Here is a 19420-nt window from a genome sequence, read left to right as displayed (position 1 = left end):
AGTAAACAAGAGATGCTGGAAATGTGGGCGAGCCCATCAGGCAGCCCAGTGTGACCTCAAGAGGCTCTGTGACTTGTGTCAGGAGAGGCACCTAAGGATACTGCACGATGCCAACATGCGTCCCAGGGTAGAACCGCCGAAGACCAAGAGTTGCCTGGTAAGCTCTGGAGCATACATACTCTACCTGGACAGACCATCGGTGCATTCACGGGTTCTGCTGAAAAGGTTCTTCTGCGCAACAGAGACAAGACACTAGACACGTATGCTGTTCTGGACGACGGCTCCAAGCGAACAATGCTCCTCGCTGAGGCTGCTCACAAACTAGGCCTACAAAGAAAGCCTGAGGACCTGGCTCTCCGCACAATCAGACAAGAGGTTCAAACTCTGAAGGGATCCTCTGTCTCATTCAGTATCTCCACCCCTTCCTGTCCTAAGAGGACCTTTAGTATTGCAGATGCCTTTACCACCCCATGCTTGGCTCTGGCAGATCACACCTACCCCATTGCTCGACTGAAGAAAGGGTCAAGTAAGATAATGCCATACATAACTTTCAATCACTCCTCTGCTCTTGGCAATTAATGGCCCGATTCGGGGTTTTATTGGTCTAGTTTTGAAGTTTTGGCCTTGTATTGTGGTTTGTATGTGCACAGAGTAGCGTTTCTTTTCCTTATATGTAGCCTTTCTATTTTATACGTGACATTTGTTTTTGAAAGTTTATGCCCGGCTCATGGTTTGCTGCACATATGCAGAGATGGAAAGTAACGAATTACATTTACTCACGTTACTGTAATTGAGTAGTTTTTTTGTGTACTTTTACTTTTACTTAAGTATGTTTTGTTTAAAGGATTGTACTTCGCTACATTTTAAATCATATCCGTTACTGAGTAAAAAAATATTTTAAAAAAGCAAGGTGATAAAGACGCGCAACGGATGATTGATGGGCGGGAACGCGCAAAAAGAACCATGGAGATGGACGATTCAATTAAATTAAATTCAATTTTATTTATATAGCGCTTTTCACAAGTGTTAATTGTTGCAAAGCAGCTTTACATGAGATGATGTAGAGGAGAACACAGAAAATCAATAGATAGTATAAGAAGTAAAATATAGCGGCTTAGGTTAAAACCGTACAAGCGTGCATAATAATAATGTAACGTATACAGTTAAGTTCTAAGTTAAGCCAAAGTTGGCTGACTCTCCCTGGGACTAAAAAAACCCCTTAGGAGAAAACCCGGTGGGAAAAACTCCTAGAAGAACAAAAAACCCTAGGGAGAATTTAATATATATTTATATATAGACACGGTAGGGATAGGAAGCGGGTAAGCGGATTAAACTGGTTCAGCCGGTGGACGTTGGTCGCGCATCGGCTGGGCATCACGTTGAAGGACAGCCAGTAGATCAGTGGTGCGATGACCTTCACAGCAGCAGGCACTGGGTCTGTTTGTCTCATTGTCCTCGGGGTCGAGGACGAGACAGGGAGACAAAAACAGAATTCTATTAGCGTAGGGGCCGTTCGCATGTAATGCGAGGGTCATACATTATAGTGGTTTAAATTCAGCTCGGTTCCAGACAGGCTAACTATTGCGGCAATAGCATATTACCCATATGAGGTATGTGAGTGCTTTGCTCTAGACAAAAATAATTACTGCAGGAAAAGTACATTTACTGGACATTCTATGTGAATGCTTTGTTAAAGAAGAATGTCTTAAGTTTAGATTTAAATTAATCGGCTGTGTCTTATACTCGAACATTATTTGGTAAATCATTCCAGAGCTTAGGGGCTAAGTAGGAAAAGGATCTACCACCTTTAGACACTTTTAATATTCTAGGGATAATTAAGTGACCAGAATTTTGTGAGCGCAGTTTACGTGATGGATTGTATTCTGATAGTAGTTCTTTAATATACGAGGGCGCTAGGCCATTTAAGGCTTTGTAGGTGATTAGTAATATTTTAAATTGTATGCGATATTTAACTGGTAGCCAGTGTAAAGACGCCAGAATTGGACTGATGTGGTCATACTTTTTAGATCGAGTAAGCACTCTTGCGGCGGCGTTTTGAACCAGCTGTACCTTGTTTACCTGATTTGCATTGCATCCCCCGAGTAACAAGTTACAATAGTCTATTCTAGAGGTCATAAAAGCATGGATAAGCTTTTCTGCATCTGATGCAGACAGCATATGGCGTATTTTTGAGATATTTCTAAGATGGAACAATGCTGTGCGGCAGATGTTGGAGATATGACTATCAAAAGCTAGATTGCTGTCGAACATCACGCCTAAATTCTTAACTGTGGAAGATGGCACAACCGTACAGCCATCTATGGGCAACTTGTAATCTGACATATTATGTTTGTAGCGATTCGGTTCAATAATAAGTATCTCCGTCTTATTGGAGTTTAGCATAAGAAAGTTATGTGCCATCCAGTCCCTAATATCACTAATGCAGTCTGTTAGCTTAGAAAACTGGTGGGTTTCGCTAGGATGCGACGAGATGTAAAGCTGGGTATCATCCGCATAGCAGTGAAAACTTATGTTATGTTTCCTGATAATGTCTCCTAGAGGTAACATATATAACGAGAATAGGATAGGGCCTAGAACTGATCCCTGAGGTACGCCGTATTTAACGGGGGAGTGATAGGACTCTTCCTCATTTACATAAACAAAGTGATATCGATTGGTTAGGTACGATCTAAACCAGGCTAACGACTGCCCACTGATGCCAACATAGTTTTCTAGTCTATTGAGTAAGATTTTATGATCTATTCAAAGGGTCAAAATCTATTCATTTTATGGTCAAAGGCTGCACCAAGGTCTAGTAATATAAGGATTGAGATTTCACCACGATCGGATGTTAATAGGAGGTCATTTGTAACTCTAAGCAGCGCTGTCTCAGTGCTATGGTGGGGCCTGAAACCTGATTGGAACTTTTCATATGTATTATTATTCTCTATGAATATGCGTAGCTGGCTGGCCACTACTTTTTCTAAAATTTTAGAAAGAAAAGGTAGATTTGAGATTGGTCTAAAGTTATTAAGATCTCCCTGGTCAAGGTTTGGTTTTTTAATAAGCGGTCTAATAACTGCTAGTTTGAAAGCTGTTGGAACGTATCCTAATTCTAGAGATGAGTTAAAGATATTTAGTACCGTGTCTGACACTACATGAAATACCTCTTTTAGTAATTTTGTGGGAACGGGGTCTAGTATACAGGACGATGATTTTGATGACGTTACTAATTTAGAGAGCTCTTCTATTGTAGTAGGTTTAAATGACTCAAGATGTTCGTATGATAATCTAGTGGTAAATGTACTATTGGGTAGAGTGGTGGCTGCTTGCGTAGATTCTATGTTTTCCCTAATAAACATAATTTTGTTAGTAAAGAAGTTCATGAAGTCATCACTATTGTGTTGGAGTTTACTATTGGTTTCTGTTTGTTCTTTGTTTCTAGTCAGTTTCGCAACTGTGCTAAATAGGAAACGAGGGTTATTATGATTTTCTTTAATAAGCGTACTGAGATAGGTAGATCTGGCAGTTTTAATAGCCTGTCTGTAGTGTTGAACACTCTCTTTCCATGCTGAACGCCATACCTCTAACTTTGTGCTTCGGTAGTTTCTTTCCATTTTTCTAGCTACTTTTTTAAGGGCTGCAGTATGATGGTCATACCATGGGGCGGGCAGTTTTTCTTTGATTCTCTTTTTTCGAATGGGAGCAACGGCATCCAACGTGCTAGAGCAGACGTTGTTAAGTTTTCCTATTATAATATCCAGATCTTCACGATTGTCTGCTACATGTTTCATTTGAGACAGGTCTGGAAGAGTGCTAATAAAGCTATCTTTAGTGGTGGAAATTATTGTTCTGGCTAATCTATAGCATGTTGTAGACTGAGCGGTCCTATCTAGAAGTATTGTGTATGACACAAGGCAATGGTCTGAAACGGCATCGCTCTGGGTTGATATTTCGATGTCATTAATATTGAGTCCGAGTGACAGAATGAAGTCTAATGTGTGATTACGAGTATGCGTGGGCCCTGCCACGTTTTGTTTAATGCCGAGAGAATTTAGAACATCCACAAACGCACCTCCTAATGCATCTTTTGGATTGTCCACGTGGATGTTAAAATCACCAACGATAAAAGCTTTATCTACAGTGACTGTAAACTCAGATAGGAAGTCTGCTATTTCTTTAAGAAAATCTGTGTGGTGGCCCGGAGGCCTATATATGGTAGCTAAAATGAACGAAAGCCGTTTGTTGTTACGATCAGTTATTTCCATATTTAGCAGTATTATTTCAAACGAATTAAATTTTAGGTTGGATTTGTGGTTTACTTTGAATATTTTATTGTATATTGTAGCTACACAACCCCCTCTTCCTTTTAGACGAGGAACGTGTTTATAATAATAGTCTTGTGGGGTGGATTAGTTTAAACTCTCGACGCGCACTAGCTCGCGGACAGAAAGACGTCAGTTTTTTTTAATGCTGCTAACAATATATATATAGCCTACTGTGTACAAACAACAATAATAATAACACTACTATACATCGTCTAAGGGTTAAGCATCAGTGTATGGTGTCCGTTTTGAGATTAAATTGCTCTAGCATCATAAATATAGTATTTTATTACAGAAGTCCAGATAACAACATGCATAATATAAACTGACTCCTTACCTTTGTGCTGGTATAAGGAACGCGAATCGAATCCAGTCTGTTTCAGATGTGTGAATAACCCATAAAAACTCTCCAACAAAGTACATCCAATGACCATTTTTGTCCACAAATGCGTATAATCCGTGAAATATGGATATATTTTCCATTGTTTACATCAGATTTCAGATGCACGTCTTGTAATAGATTATAATATACAATCTGGGACTATTTACATCGTAACACTTGTATATGAGATCACACTCGCGTTCAAAACCAGCGCTCAAACTTGATTGTACAAGTAGGCGGGAGTATAATACATAATATCCAAACAGCGCTGTCAAATATCGTGACGTCATCTGACTCGCGCGTTCCTCCAATGACTTCATGGAAAATATTGATAGACAGAGTGGCCCTCATTTATCATTCTTGCGTAGAAACGGGCGTATATGTTGGCGTAAGATTATGCTTACACTCCTCTCACCGCCTGATTTATGAAGCTGTGCGTACCTCTGAAATTCAGGTGTAAGCAATATCTGCCCTTCATAAATGCCGCGGCTGAAAACGATCATCATTAAAATAACACGCCCATATAAATTCAAGTCTCCACCTCCCCACGCCCTCATTTTACGACACTGACACATAGAAGACGGCAAAGACGAGAAACCAGGGAAGTGAAAAGAAACAAAATTGTTTTATTTGGGAGTTTAAAGAGCGGGATTAAAGACACATTAATAATTGCATGACATTTTGTAATATTTGTATTATTATTTTTATTATTAATGACACTTAATTGATATTTAGAAGAATAATTATTTATTATTATTATTATTATTTACTGTTGCCTACATCTAAATTATATGTCTGCTTAATGGTTCGGTTAAGTTTTTTAAAAATAATATTTTAAAATGATGTAGTAACTTTTGTAGTGTGTTTTTCTGTATTTACATACAGTTGTTTGTTAGCTAAGATCCAGTTTGATAAAGAGTTCCGGATATAATTCAAATTAACAATTTGTTTCCACGACATCCACATGTTTTACTAGGCTAATTCATAATTTGAAGTAATAATAATTGTAATAGTAATTACGAAATATTATAATAATTAACGAGCGGTTCAACGAGCGGTGCTGAGCGAGCGGAGTTTTTAGAGAGGCGCTTTGATGGTAATATTACCGCACCGCTCAAGGCTCCGCTCCGCTCCGTTCACATGCTTTGCCCTGAAACGTCAGGTTAGCGCCTAGGCTCTAAACTGAAGGAATACATATGCCTACAAATCAAATGCTTTGGTAAAGTCTCACAAATTAAACATTGAAGTACATGTTGCATAAAAATAAACACTGAAGTTTATAATTACTATGTTTTTGTTTTTTTACAGTGGGTCATAATATATCATATATTTTAGTTTGTCAGTGCGTTTTGTGGTGTTAGGAATTGTTTGCGCATATGTGCGTACACCACCTCCTGAGCTGGCGTAGGATTTGAGCGTGCCGTACGCCAACGTCCATATTGATAAATCTCAAAGTCACCGTGGTTTTGGTTGTACGCCAGGTGTACGCTGGAAATTTGGTGTACGCACTTTTGATAAATGAGGGCCAATGTGTAGCCAATTAGAACACGAATTCAACGATCTTTGTGTGAAGCTTTATTTCCTGGTGTGGATACGGCATTTTATACGCTTATATAAGGATAAACAATAAAAAGAACGACCGTGTATGCATGTAAACTAAAGACTTTTATTTTGTGGCTGACTGGCACTTAGAAAAGGCACTAGTCTTACAAAAACTCTTGCAAGAACCTCATTTTTGGGTCTATTGACTTCAAACATGAAATATTACTTCTTTAGACTTGTGGCTTTGGCCTCATTGCATTTCTAGGTTTCACACATATATTTAACATTAGGATTTTTAGTGTTAAAAAAGATGTTATGCAAAAAAAAAATTTATTACAATGTACTTCAGCCTCTCTTACTTTTTAAATGTTTTCTCTTAAAATAATTTTGAAACATGGAAAAAAGAAGCTCAAAGTGTCTTCTATCTAATGATACCACAGTTATGCTTATACTATAAATGGTTTAGTAAAAACAGCCCTTTTAGTGAAAGTAGGTATTTTCATGGTTTCGGGCCAGAATGGGGGTGCTTTTCAAGAGGTTTAACTGGTGTAATCGTCTGCTTTAAGCCAGGTCTCTGTTAAACAGAGTGCATCTAAGTTTTGGTCAGTAATTATTTCATTGATAATTGGTTCTTTATTGATAAGCGATCTAATGTTTAGAAGGCCGAATTTTAACATTTCAGTTTCATCTGTTATTGTGTTCTAATTTTATGTTAATAAGATTTGTACGAGACGAGGTAAACGGTGCTCTGTATTTATTTGTTCGAGGAACAGACACAGTCGAGATGTGTTGGTACTCTGGTAAAAAAGGCTCTATGTGCTGGGATATATGTGATCTTGACATGTCAAGGCAGCTAACAGACTGATGGGTAAGCCGATCTGTCTGTTCCCTGACCTGGGCCCTGCATAGTCAGACAATATCAAAAGTAAGACTATTGGTCAGATTTCTAGAGAGTATAGACCCTTTTACTGTTTGTACACAATGATGACGTGGCAGCGCATGCGCGTGCATTTAGGCAACGGAAGTATCGTAAGAATCAACAGTGAAGCAACACAAACAGTAAGTTATTTAAAAAAAATGGACTTTATCAAAATTTTCAACACAGCTACCAGATCCGTGTACTATAGTGGAGTGGATAAAAGACGTTAGCAGATGGCCAAAAATAAAGTTGCCAGATACATATATACGTATATTAGTATATTATATTAGTGCAACCAAACGCAACAACAGGACATTTTGATGTTGAGAAACCGTTTTAATAAACTTTCTGAGTTGCTACCACGTTAGAACCAATGGGGAATAACACCACTTCTGTTGCCCAAATGCGCGCGCAGGCTATTTGATCACGTGAGCTGTAAAAGGGTCTATAGCACTTCCTTCTGGAGACGGATGGAGGCCATCTCTCTTTAGCAGGTCAGGTCTTCCCCGGAAATGCTTCCAATTGTCTATAAACCCTACGTTATGCTGAGGGCACCACTTTGACATCCAGCCATGAAGAGACACTAATCTACTGTAAGTTTCATCCCCCCGGTAGGCGGGGAGGGGACCAGAGCAAATTACATTGTCTGACATTGTTTTTGCAATTTCACACACCTCTTTAATAGTATCTTTGGTGATCTCCGACTGGCGGAGTCTGGTGTCATTCGTGCCGACGTGAATAACAATCTTAGAAAACTTACGTTTAGCATTAGCCAGCACTTTAAGTTTGGATCTAATGTCAGACGCTCTTGCTCCCGGTATACAATCGACTATGGTGGCTGGTGCCTCAATGCCAACGTTCCTGAGTATAGAATCTCCAATAACCAGGGCACCTTTAACAGATGTCTCAGCCGGTGTATTGCTGAGTGGAGAAAATCTGTTTGATATTAAAACAGGAACGTGATTTGGATGCCGAATGTGACTATGCCGCCTGACAGTCACCCAGTTAGTCAGCCGCCTTGACTCTGAAGTCGGAACCGAGCCATGAGTATTACGCTTAGCACTAGGCGCACCCGAAACAGTGTTCGTAACATTAGCGGTCTTACTGTCCTCAACTAGCGTTCGGATGCGCGCTTCTAGTTCTGCAACCTTCTCCGTCAGCCTTACTACTTCAATACACTTAGCACATGTAAACCCCTCTATGCTGACGGAAGAAGCTAAACTGTACATGTGGCAAGTAGTGCAGGTTACAATGACAAGCGGAGTCTTACCGTTTTCATGCTGGGCTATGGCGTCTCCGTTCGCCCGAACGCGGTCCGTGAAGCTGCATCGAGATGGGTGCTTGCTCGTTGCATGCCTCTGTCGTCTCCGGGTGCCTGGAGCCAGGGTGATGTGGGGCACGCTGTACCGTCTGGTGCGAATGCCGGGCAACAACTCCTCCACAGCTTCCCGCTCTGGTGAAGAAAGGTCTGAAAAACATACATCGGATGAGTCCCCCATTAGATCGAAAAGGAAGGCAGATTTACAGTAAACAGACAGTGAAAAAGTGCTAACTTCAGCCAACTTCGTTTGTTGATGCTAAGCGCGCTATATGCTAACACTAGGTGTTTACTAGTGATAGATCGTTTTACTTATTAATACTGTTCAATAATCGTGACGGTAAAGTATTCCTAAGATAAACAGGTACGTTATATTATATAGATAGGAACGAGATAGTAAGAAAATAGGATTTAGATGATGAACTCGACGGAGCTCCAATGCACGGAACAGCGTTGCGCTAGCGGGCTATATGCTAATACTGGGTGTTTACCAGCGATAAATCGTTTCAGTTATTGATACTGTTGAATAATCGTCACGGTAAGGTATTCCTAAGATGAACTAATAAGTTATATTATATAGATAGGAACAAGATAGTAGGAAAATAGGATTTAGATGATGATCTCGACGGAGCTCCGACAACAGTGTTGCCACTCTCTTGCGTCTCTCTCTTGCGTCTCTCTATTGCGTCTCTCTCTTGCGAGACAGGCGCGCGCTAATGCAGACCCGCCTCAGTTCAAATCTTATGAAAGAAACCCCTGGCCATATTTAAGCGACCACTTTCCACTGACGCGAAGCGAGTGTTTCATTCCTATGACCCCTCGTTCAGTGTGTCGCTTGTCTCTTTCAATGAGGCGTTTCTAAATCTGCTTGTCATAAACAAATGAGTTCCATCCACGCCAACTGATGAGAGAAGGATGACGTGAACGCCACTGCTTTGTTCTCATTGGTAGTCGCTCCTGAAAGTCGCTCGACATTTGCATAAAGTTAAACTTTTCTTAACTTTCTCGCGTCGCTGGACACGCCCATACGGTCGCCAACGGTCACTTTCGCTCGTGTCGCCGGAAGTCGCCAGGTTTCCATTGAAATGAATGAGATCACGTCGCTCTGCTACTGCTTGTCGTTTGCTGTCTGAATGGGGCGCCAAAGGTAGGATTTATGCTAGAGAGAGAGAGAGAGAGAGAGAGAGAGAGAGAGAGAGAGAGAGAGAGAGAGAGAGAGAGAGAGAGAGAGAGAGAGAGAGAGAGAGAGAGAGAGAGGGAGAGAGAGAGAGAGAGAGAGAGTGAAAGAAGAATAAAGGTCTGACATCAGGTACCCAGGTCAGGAAAGCTAGAAGACAATAAACGTGTCAAAAGTACATAGCCATGGCACTCATCTCATTATATGCTCATTTAAACTATAGTTTAATAAAATAATGTATGTTACCAGCAATACATCAATTACAACCTTACTATAGTGATTGTATTTACTAGCTGCTGACCACCTTCAAAAGTGCATAACTCACGTGTAAAAATCATTAAACAATTCCATAAATGTTTCTTAGTTTAAAAAAGCTTTTTATTTTATTAACTTTTTGTTATTGCACTTTAATTGTAAAGATGTTCCTACAATTAAAAACAACTAGTTTGAGATTTATATTCCCTTGTGATTTTTTTAACTATACTAGAATCCTCCACCTCTCCCCGCTTTAAAAAAAGTAACTTTTACTCTGAGTTAAAAATGATTTACTTTTTACTTGAGTAGATTTTTAGACCAGTAACGAGCAAGTGATTGTGATCAGGTGCGCTGGAGGTAAGTGCCGGACATGCCCACACACACACACACACACACACAACACAGCCATGTGAATCAGGAAGGAAACAATGCATTCATAAACCGTGATATGAACTAGATCAGTCACACCACAGGACTATCAAAAATGGACACGTTCATGGTCTGACAGAAATGATGAAATCTATCAAATTAATAACAGATTAACACTCACCTTTTAACCTCTTTAGCACATCCAAACATCTGGGGGATTTCCTGGTAGGGGGTTGACTAAAAGACACCTAGCTGTCCATGTAACTGCCATTACAAAAATCTAATATCTTATGTCACACTGCAGGACAGCATTTATGTTACAAAACTAAATGTACTGTTAATGTTATTTTAGTACTTTTTAGCATTTTGAAAACTTAAGTTAATTAAGCAAATATATACAAAATAATGCCAAGGCATTTATTAGCTGCTCCAAACATATCTGCTTTATTTTACTAATATTTACATTTGATGAGTCATCAATGTTACAGTCACACCGCAGGACATTTTGCTATTCATCTTGAAATATGAACAACACCAAATACATTTTATGTACCAAAATCATAATGTTGAAATAAAATGATGTTCTATGCCCCACTTGTCATGACTGCTGGGTGATCGATGGCTGTGTGATCTGTGTGTGTGTGTGTTGTTTACCTGTGGTGCCGGTTCCTCGTGTATTCACTAACTCCGCCCCCTTGTTTCGGTAATTGTTCACCGGTGGTGTCTCGTTTACCTTTCCCTTTATATTGCACGTAGTCCTGTCCTTCGTTGCGCGCTCATTGTTTTATCACAGTCCTGCTGCCCTGCCTTGTCTTGTCAGTCGTTCTCTGTTTTCTCCTCTATTACCCCAGGTTTGGTTTCGGCGTTCGGAGACGCGTCTTCACCCGGACCGCTCGCTTGTGGAGTACTGGAGTTAGTGACTTTGTTTGTCTCTCGCTACAGCTGGTTCGCTTCGTCTTTAGGCGGTATACCAGCTGTCTCCCTTTCTCTCCGGTTTGCATCATCACCCGTGAGTGGAGTTCACCTCATTACCATTGTGGATTATTAACTCTTCGACTGTTGTTTCTCGGAACCACTGGTTCGCTTCGTTTTTAGGCGGTGACCAGTGGTTTTCGAGTGGCCCTATTACATCAGGATTTCACAGTGGATTACCCGTCTGAGAACTTGGAGTTTCCATCTTCCATCGCCGCTTGTCATCCACCTGCAGGAGGGCGTGTATCATCTTGCTGTTGTGTGTGGTGATTGCGCTGGCGTTCTCGACGGAGTGCGTGGGTGGCTCTCTCTCTTCCTTCGGATCTGTACTGGACTATAGTGTGCCGTGTGTGGATCTATCAGTGACTTGCTCTCCTATCTTCTATTTTTCTATTTTTCTAAATAAATTGTTAACTTGCATCTGACTCCTGAGTTCATTTCATGACAGATGAGCGCGCCAAAAATGGAGTCAGCAAGTTTTGAAAACCTGGAGGTGCAGACCGCCCTTCACCAGCAGGGGGCGGCCATCGACCAACATTCGTCGTTATTGTCTGCTGCTGCCAGAGATTTCAGCATCCTGTCTGAGCAATTGAAAGAGCTCAGCAACCGTTTGGATAAAGTGACTCCTCACCATGAAGCCCCTACCTCATCCGGAGAAGCCGCTTCATTTGAACGGGAGCCACACACGGCAACACCCTCCACCTACGATGGCGATCCTAACACCTGCAGATCTTTTCTACAACAGTGCTCTCTCGTCTTTGCTCTCCAGCCCCGTCGATTTTCTTCATCCACTTCCAGAGTGGCCTATGTCCTGACGTTACTCACTGGCAGGGCGAGAGACTGGGGTATGGCCGCCTGGGGGGCTAAAGCTCCTTTTACATTTTCGTTCGAGGCTCTGGAGGAAGAGATGCTAAAGTTGTTTGACCGCTCACTCAAGGGAGACATGGCAGCGGCTGAGTTGGTGAGATTACGGCAACGTAATGACTCTGTTACTGATTTTGCTATACGTTTTAAGACGCTCGCTATTTGCTGCAACTGGAACGACGCGGCATTAAGAGCACAATTCCTCGAGGGTCTCACGCCAGGTATTCAAGACGAGATTGCACTGAGGGAGCCACCCACGTCACTGGAAGCTGCCATCGATCTGGCTCTGAGGGTCGAGTCTCGCCACCGGCAGAGAGATCTGCGTCGCTCATTTCGCCAGCTGATGTCAGAACCAGGGGAGATCGCTTCAGAGACGCCCTCCGAGGAGCCTATGCAGCTGGGCAAGTTCCGAATTTCTGCTGGAGAGAGAGGTCGTCGGCTGTCTAATGGCCTCTGTTTATATTGTGGCAAGCCGGGGCATCTGGCGGCCACCTGTCCGGTAAAAGCTCACGCCCGCCGATGAACCTGGGAGTCTCGGTGGGCGCATCGTCATTTAAATCTCCCCTGAGCAGCACTACACTACCTGTCATTATTAACTCTTTCTCGTCACAGGCGTTGCTGGATTCCGGTGCGGAGGCGTGTCTTTTGGATGCTGGGTTGGCCAAGTCCTGGGGTATTCCATTCATCCCTCTCTCCTCTCCTTTGTCTGCCTGGACATTGAAGGGCCAGCATATGGCTGTGATCACGCACCGCACACCCCCTGTGAGTTTGTTTGTTTCTGGCAATCATCGTGAGGAGATTGAATTTTACATCTTAGAGGATTCACAATCGCCAGTCATTTTAGGTCATGACTGGCTATCCAAACATAATCCTCACGTTGATTGGCAGAACAATGTTGTGTTATCTTGGAAGTCTTCGTGTTATGTTTCTTGTCTTGGTCCTGCTCCCTCTCTTGTCTCTTGTTCTGTCTCGCAGGTTCCGGCTATCGATCTCTCAGGGGTCCCGGCGGAGTACTCGGATCTGTATCAGGTTTTCAGTAAGTCCCGGGCTACTTCTCTGCCTCCTCATCGGTCGTATGATTGCGAGATCAAACTACTTCCCAACACTTCTCCGCCTAAGGGTCGTATATTTTCCCTAGCTAAACCAGAAAGAGAGGCTATGGATAAATACATTAATGACGCTCTTAAAGCCGGTCTCATTCGCCGCTCCTCGTCTCCAGCTGGTGCTGGATTTTTCTTTGTAAAAAAGAAAGACGGGTCTCTTCGTCCGTGCATTGACTATCGAGGGCTGAATGACATTACTGTTAAGAATAAGTACCCCTTGCCATTAATGTCATCAGCATTCGAGTTATTACAGGGAGCGCGCGTATTTACCAAGTTAGATCTGCGCAACGCTTATCACTTGGTACGTATTAGAGAGGGCGATGAGTGGAAGACAGCCTTTAATACACCTTCTGGACACTGGGAATATTCCGTTCTGCCGTTCGGTCTTTGTAACGCTCCAGCTGTCTTCCAGACCATGGTCAATGAAGTGCTGGGTGACATGATTAACAGATTTGTCTTTGTGTATCTCGATGACATTCTCATCTTTTCTCCCTCCATGCAGATACACACTCAGCACGTTCGCATGGTTTTACAACGGCTATTAGAGAATCAGCTATTCGTTAAGGCGGAGAAGTGCGAGTTCCACAAGAAGTCGGTTTCGTTTCTGGGTTTTGTCATTGCCGAGGGAGAGATTCGTCCCGATCCCGCTAAGGTTAAGACGGTTGCCGATTGGCCAGTACCCGACACTCGGAAGGAGCTTCAGCGATTTCTGGGGTTCGCCAATTTTTATCGGCGTTTCATCAGAAATTTTGGTCAGATCGCTAAGCCTCTCACCGCTCTCACTTCACCTAATGTATGTTTCCGTTGGAATAGAGAGGCTCAGGAGGCCTTTGATGTGTTAAAATCCCGGTTCATCTCTGCGCCTGTCCTCTCTATTCCCGATCCGGCTAAACAATTTATAGTGGAAGTGGATGCATCTGATGTCGGGGTAGGCGCCGTTTTATCACAGCGATCGTCTATTGATGGGAAAGTACATCCGTGTGCTTTTTTCTCTCACCGGTTAAACCCAGCAGAACGTAATTACGACATAGGGAATCGGGAGCTGTTGGCGGTTAGACTCGCTTTGGGTGAATGGCGTCACTGGTTGGAGGGAACCTCGGAGCCCTTTCTGGTCTGGACGGATCACAAGAATCTTGAATATATCCGTTCGGCCAGAAGACTAACATCTAGGCAGGCTCGTTGGGCACTCTTCTTTGATCGTTTCAACTTCACCCTCTCGTACCGGCCTGGCTCGAAAAATACCAAACCTGATGCTCTCTCCCGTCTGTTCGAAAAGTCCGATTCGGAGAGGACGGAGACCATTCTCCCGGAGGGGAGGGTGGTCGGCGCCCTCGTATGGGGAGTCGAACAGCGGGTGAGAGAGGCCGGCCGGGAGGGGGAAGTTCCGGAGGGGTGTCCAGCGGGTCGCCTATGGGTTCCTGAGCGGTTACGTTCCGATGTCATCCGGTGGGGTCACGAATCCAAATTTGTCGGCCATCCAGGTATTCGGAGAACGTTGGCTGCCGTCCGTCAGCGTTTTTGGTGGCCTTCTATGTCCATTGACGTCAGACAGTTTGTACTAGCCTGTTCGGTTTGTGCTCGTAATAAAGCATCTAATTTACCACCCGCTGGTCTGCTTAAATCTTTGCCCGTGCCCTCCCGCCCCTGGTCTCATATAGCCCTTGATTTTGTCACCGGCTTACCCGCATCTAATGGTAACACTGTTGTTCTAACTGTGGTGGATCGTTTTTCGAAGGCGGTTCATTTCATTCCCCTGCCCAAGCTACCTTCTGCAAAAGAGATGGCTCAGGTTTTGATTAATCACGTTTTTCGGTTACATGGTATTCCGACTGACGTAGTGTCAGATAGGGGTCCTCAGTTCATCTCTCGTTTTTGGCAGGAGTTTTGTAGACAAATTGGCGCCACCGCCAGCTTGTCTTCTGGTTATCACCCGCAGACCAATGGGCAATGCGAACGGGCTAATCAGGATCTCGGTAGAACGCTCCGCTGTCTGTCGTCACAATATCCGAATTCCTGGTGCGATCAGCTCCCGTGGGTTGAGTATTCTCATAATTCTCTTCCCGTTACGTCTACCAATTTGTCCCCGTTTGAACTTTCCATCGGTTATCAACCCCCCCTGTTTCCATCACAGGAGCCCGAGGCAGCGGTTCCGTCTGCGTTAGCTTTCGTACGAAGGTGCAGACGCACCTGGAGGAGAGCTAAGACCCTGTTACTATCTAATTCCAGACGAACCAAAGCTGCAGCTGATCGTCATCGGCGACCTCCACCCCATTACGTTTGTGGTCAAAAGGTATGGCTTTCTACCAAGGATCTGTCTCTCCGTGAGCCTTCTCGTAAGCTGGCTCCGAGATTCATTGGGCCATACAGTATTTCTAAGGTCATTAATCCGGTGACGATAAAGCTTAAGTTACCCCTTTCTCTTGGTCGGGTTCACCCTGTTTTTCATGTATCCAAGGTTAAACCTGTGATGTTTGCTCGCTATAATCCTCCTGTCTCTGCCCCTAATCCCCCCGCCCCTCGTCTAGTGGATGGTGCCCCTGTCTATACTGTTAAGAGGTTACTAGACTCCCGCCGCAGGGGCAGAGGATTTCAGTATTTAGTGGATTGGGAAGGATACGGTCCTGATGAGAGGAGCTGGGTTCCGGGTCGGGATTTGCTGGATCCTGGGCTGATCGAGGACCTCCGTCGGCGACAGGGTGAGTCTCCCGGTCCGTCTGGTGCCGGTCGTGGAGGGGGGGCTACTGTCATGACTGCTGGGTGATCGATGGCTGTGTGATCTGTGTGTGTGTGTGTTGTTTACCTGTGGTGCCGGTTCCTCGTGTATTCACTAACTCCGCCCCCTTGTTTCGGTAATTGTTCACCGGTGGTGTCTCGTTTACCTTTCCCTTTATATTGCACGTAGTCCTGTCCTTCGTTGCGCGCTCATTGTTTTATCACAGTCCTGCTGCCCTGCCTTGTCTTGTCAGTCGTTCTCTGTTTTCTCCTCTATTACCCCAGGTTTGGTTTCGGCGTTCGGAGACGCGTCTTCACCCGGACCGCTCGCTTGTGGAGTACTGGAGTTAGTGACTTTGTTTGTCTCTCGCTACAGCTGGTTCGCTTCGTCTTTAGGCGGTATACCAGCTGTCTCCCTTTCTCTCCGGTTTGCATCATCACCCGTGAGTGGAGTTCACCTCATTACCATTGTGGATTATTAACTCTTCGACTGTTGTTTCTCGGAACCACTGGTTCGCTTCGTTTTTAGGCGGTGACCAGTGGTTTTCGAGTGGCCCTATTACATCAGGATTTCACAGTGGATTACCCGTCTGAGAACTTGGAGTTTCCATCTTCCATCGCCGCTTGTCATCCACCTGCAGGAGGGCGTGTATCATCTTGCTGTTGTGTGTGGTGATTGCGCTGGCGTTCTCGACGGAGTGCGTGGGTGGCTCTCTCTCTTCCTTCGGATCTGTACTGGACTATAGTGTGCCGTGTGTGGATCTATCAGTGACTTGCTCTCCTATCTTCTATTTTTCTATTTTTCTAAATAAATTGTTAACTTGCATCTGACTCCTGAGTTCATTTCATGACACCACTGGAATGTGTTGTTTTAGTTATGAAATGCAGTTCAGTTAACATTTACACTTAATTACAGAAAAAACATGCGTCACGTCATCTGCCCATTTACACTTCCTAAATGATCTTATGAACAACTGACAATGCCTTAATAACTGATCTTTAAATAATGTAATACTTATTTTAGAAATTATGAATTGATCATTAATAAAGTATGAAAAGACAATTATTAAACACATTATATATACACGCTTATAAACCAAGAATAAAGCATTGATAAACTATTTACTAATGTCAATTAATGTTTAATAAATGAAGAATTGACTATTTAGTAATGCTTAACTATTGCTTTACTACTAATGCTCCATAGTGTGCAGTTATTATAAAGTATTACCCATGTATGTGTTGAAACATAAACAAATGTTAATAAAATGTGACATTCTGTACTTCTGACATACTGATATTCATCTTATCAATTTCTGGTCTCCACAGCAAACAGAAAAATCTTGTCTTTACTGTTAGTTCTGATACTTATGAAGGACACTATAGTGTGTGTGTGTGTGTGTGTGTGTGTGTGTGTGTGTGTGTGTGTGTGTGTGTATGGGATTTAAATCCTGCCAGGATTCAAAACTGAAAATAAAGCTCTGAAAGGTTGAAATTTAGTGTTCGCAAACTCAAAATCTTACAAAAAAAAGTTTTGCAACATGGAAAAATAAGATTTGCAAGCTTGCAAAATTTAAAAAAATAAAAATATATCTGCAAACATTATGTTGTTTTTGAGATTTCCTTTTTCGGAACCACAACATCTTTTTTACGATGTTGCGCAAACAATTTTTCAGAGTTTCAAATTTGTCAGTGTTCTCCCACTGTATAGTTTGTTTTCCAGGTTTGAAACCTTGTAAATGGTGAACTGAAAACTGGTGTGCAAATAGGTTAAAAAAAGTTTTGAAACTCTGAAAACTGAGGTTTGAAAGGGCTAAACTTATTACATTACATTACATTTGCACTCCTTTGCAGACTATTTTTTCAGAGCTAAGTTTACAACACCCACTTTGCGGAGATACGCCCACAAAGTTGCGAGCTTGCGACTCACGTGATTTGTGGCAGCGTTGTCATGCAGCTCTGCTCTGAAACTCTGAAACTCAGACTGAGCGAAAATGAAGCCTCGCAACCTCACAACTTAAAAAAAAGCGTGGAGGGAGGGCCTTCTGCTCTTGGCCAATGCTTTGCTGTCTGCTGATGTACAGTCCAATCACAAGTCGTGTTTACTGGAAAGGTGGGATTGACCGACTTCTCCGCCAATGACGAAAGCGCACAGGATACGAAAACAGATGCACGGCTCTCTGGCCACAAATCGGTCAATTAACGCCACTAAACAAACCAATAAACCAATTTTCTTCAATTTCTTTATTAAATAATAAGATTTTAAACATCTGTTTATTCTTGTATTTGTAACTGTGTTGAACTGTGTACCGCTGGTTGCGGTAGCCGAACGGACTGCGTACGTGAGCCGCGAAAGCAGCCCGTTAAAGTAACTAAAGGCGTGAGCCCCGACAATACATTTCCGCTCTTTTGTATTATTATTCTAAGGTATGTCCTTTCAATTTGGGAAAACTAATCTGTTGCTGATAACCGATGAATTAAAAGGAAATCCGTATTGCTTTAATACATCATTTAACAGCTGAGCTAAGCCTGGTTGCTGTACTGTGGCCATTGTGGATCCGTTTTTGATTGTTAATTAAACATGATTGCCCATACGATTATTTTACTTATACTGTGTACCAGTGGCGGATGCAGAACGTGACATATGGGTGGGCATGGATTAAGTCCGGGTGGGCCTGAATCTATGGGTGTCACTTTTGAATAAGAAACTATAACAAGTCTATAAAATTCGTCATAACTTCAGGAATCACAAGCGTATTGGTGAGAACACTAATTTAAACAGCATACACACACACCCGAACTGCACGTCACATTTTTGACATTATTGATATACTTTAAATTGTAATGCAACATGACATAAAAACAAATTATTGGGGTGTCATAGCCTACAAAAACGAACCTGCACACAGTGACAAGAAATATTAATGAACACAAAAAACCTAATACTTTTTAAAATAGCCTATTAAAACTGTTTACGTAAATTAAGCTACTAAATGCTTAAAATGAAGCTAACATCATATTCTCTTCATGCAAATCACTAAAAATATATTTTCGTTCTCACATATTTAAGTTAACTTACTAAATAAAGAAAGAAAAAGGGAATTGCTAGAATAATGTTTGACTCTGAGGTTAAACGAAATGACAAATAAATAAACATTTAATATACTTTTTGATGAGCATAAAAGCAAGCGGGTAGCCTACTCATGAAGAGCGGAGCCGAGGAGCGCGCATATCAGACGTGAACACGAAAGGAATAATGGGTTTAATTATGCTTTCACTTCATTTCCTGACAGTTTACCTTGTTAGTAGGGATAGTAATGACTAACAAGATGACACCGAATTACATACAATATAATTACCTAACTAAATCTGAGAGAATGCAAACACATTACAATATATTTTCCTCCGCCCGACGGGCAGGGCGCAGATACATTTTTGTAGCCCTGCATAGGTTTGTTTTGTAGAAAGACTTTCTTTAAAGT

At 42.5% G+C, this 19420-nt stretch overlaps 1 protein-coding gene across 1 annotated transcript; it reads right to left on the bottom strand.

Annotated features, from left to right (window-relative positions):
* Window positions 1-1674: 1674 nt before the first annotated feature.
* LOC141281371 (uncharacterized) lies at window positions 1675-11509 on the bottom strand. Its single transcript, XM_073813083.1, is given in 3 exon segments — window positions 1675-2604; window positions 8479-8636; window positions 11440-11509. Coding segments are annotated over 3 exon segments (1158 nt in total).
* Window positions 11510-19420: the final 7911 nt, after the last annotated feature.

The sequence above is a fragment of the Paramisgurnus dabryanus genome, chromosome 22 (genome assembly GCF_030506205.2).
Source record: "Paramisgurnus dabryanus chromosome 22, PD_genome_1.1, whole genome shotgun sequence".
NCBI classification, from domain to species: Eukaryota; Metazoa; Chordata; class Actinopteri; order Cypriniformes; family Cobitidae; genus Paramisgurnus; species Paramisgurnus dabryanus.
This window is presented reverse-complemented; position numbering and strand designations above follow the sequence as displayed.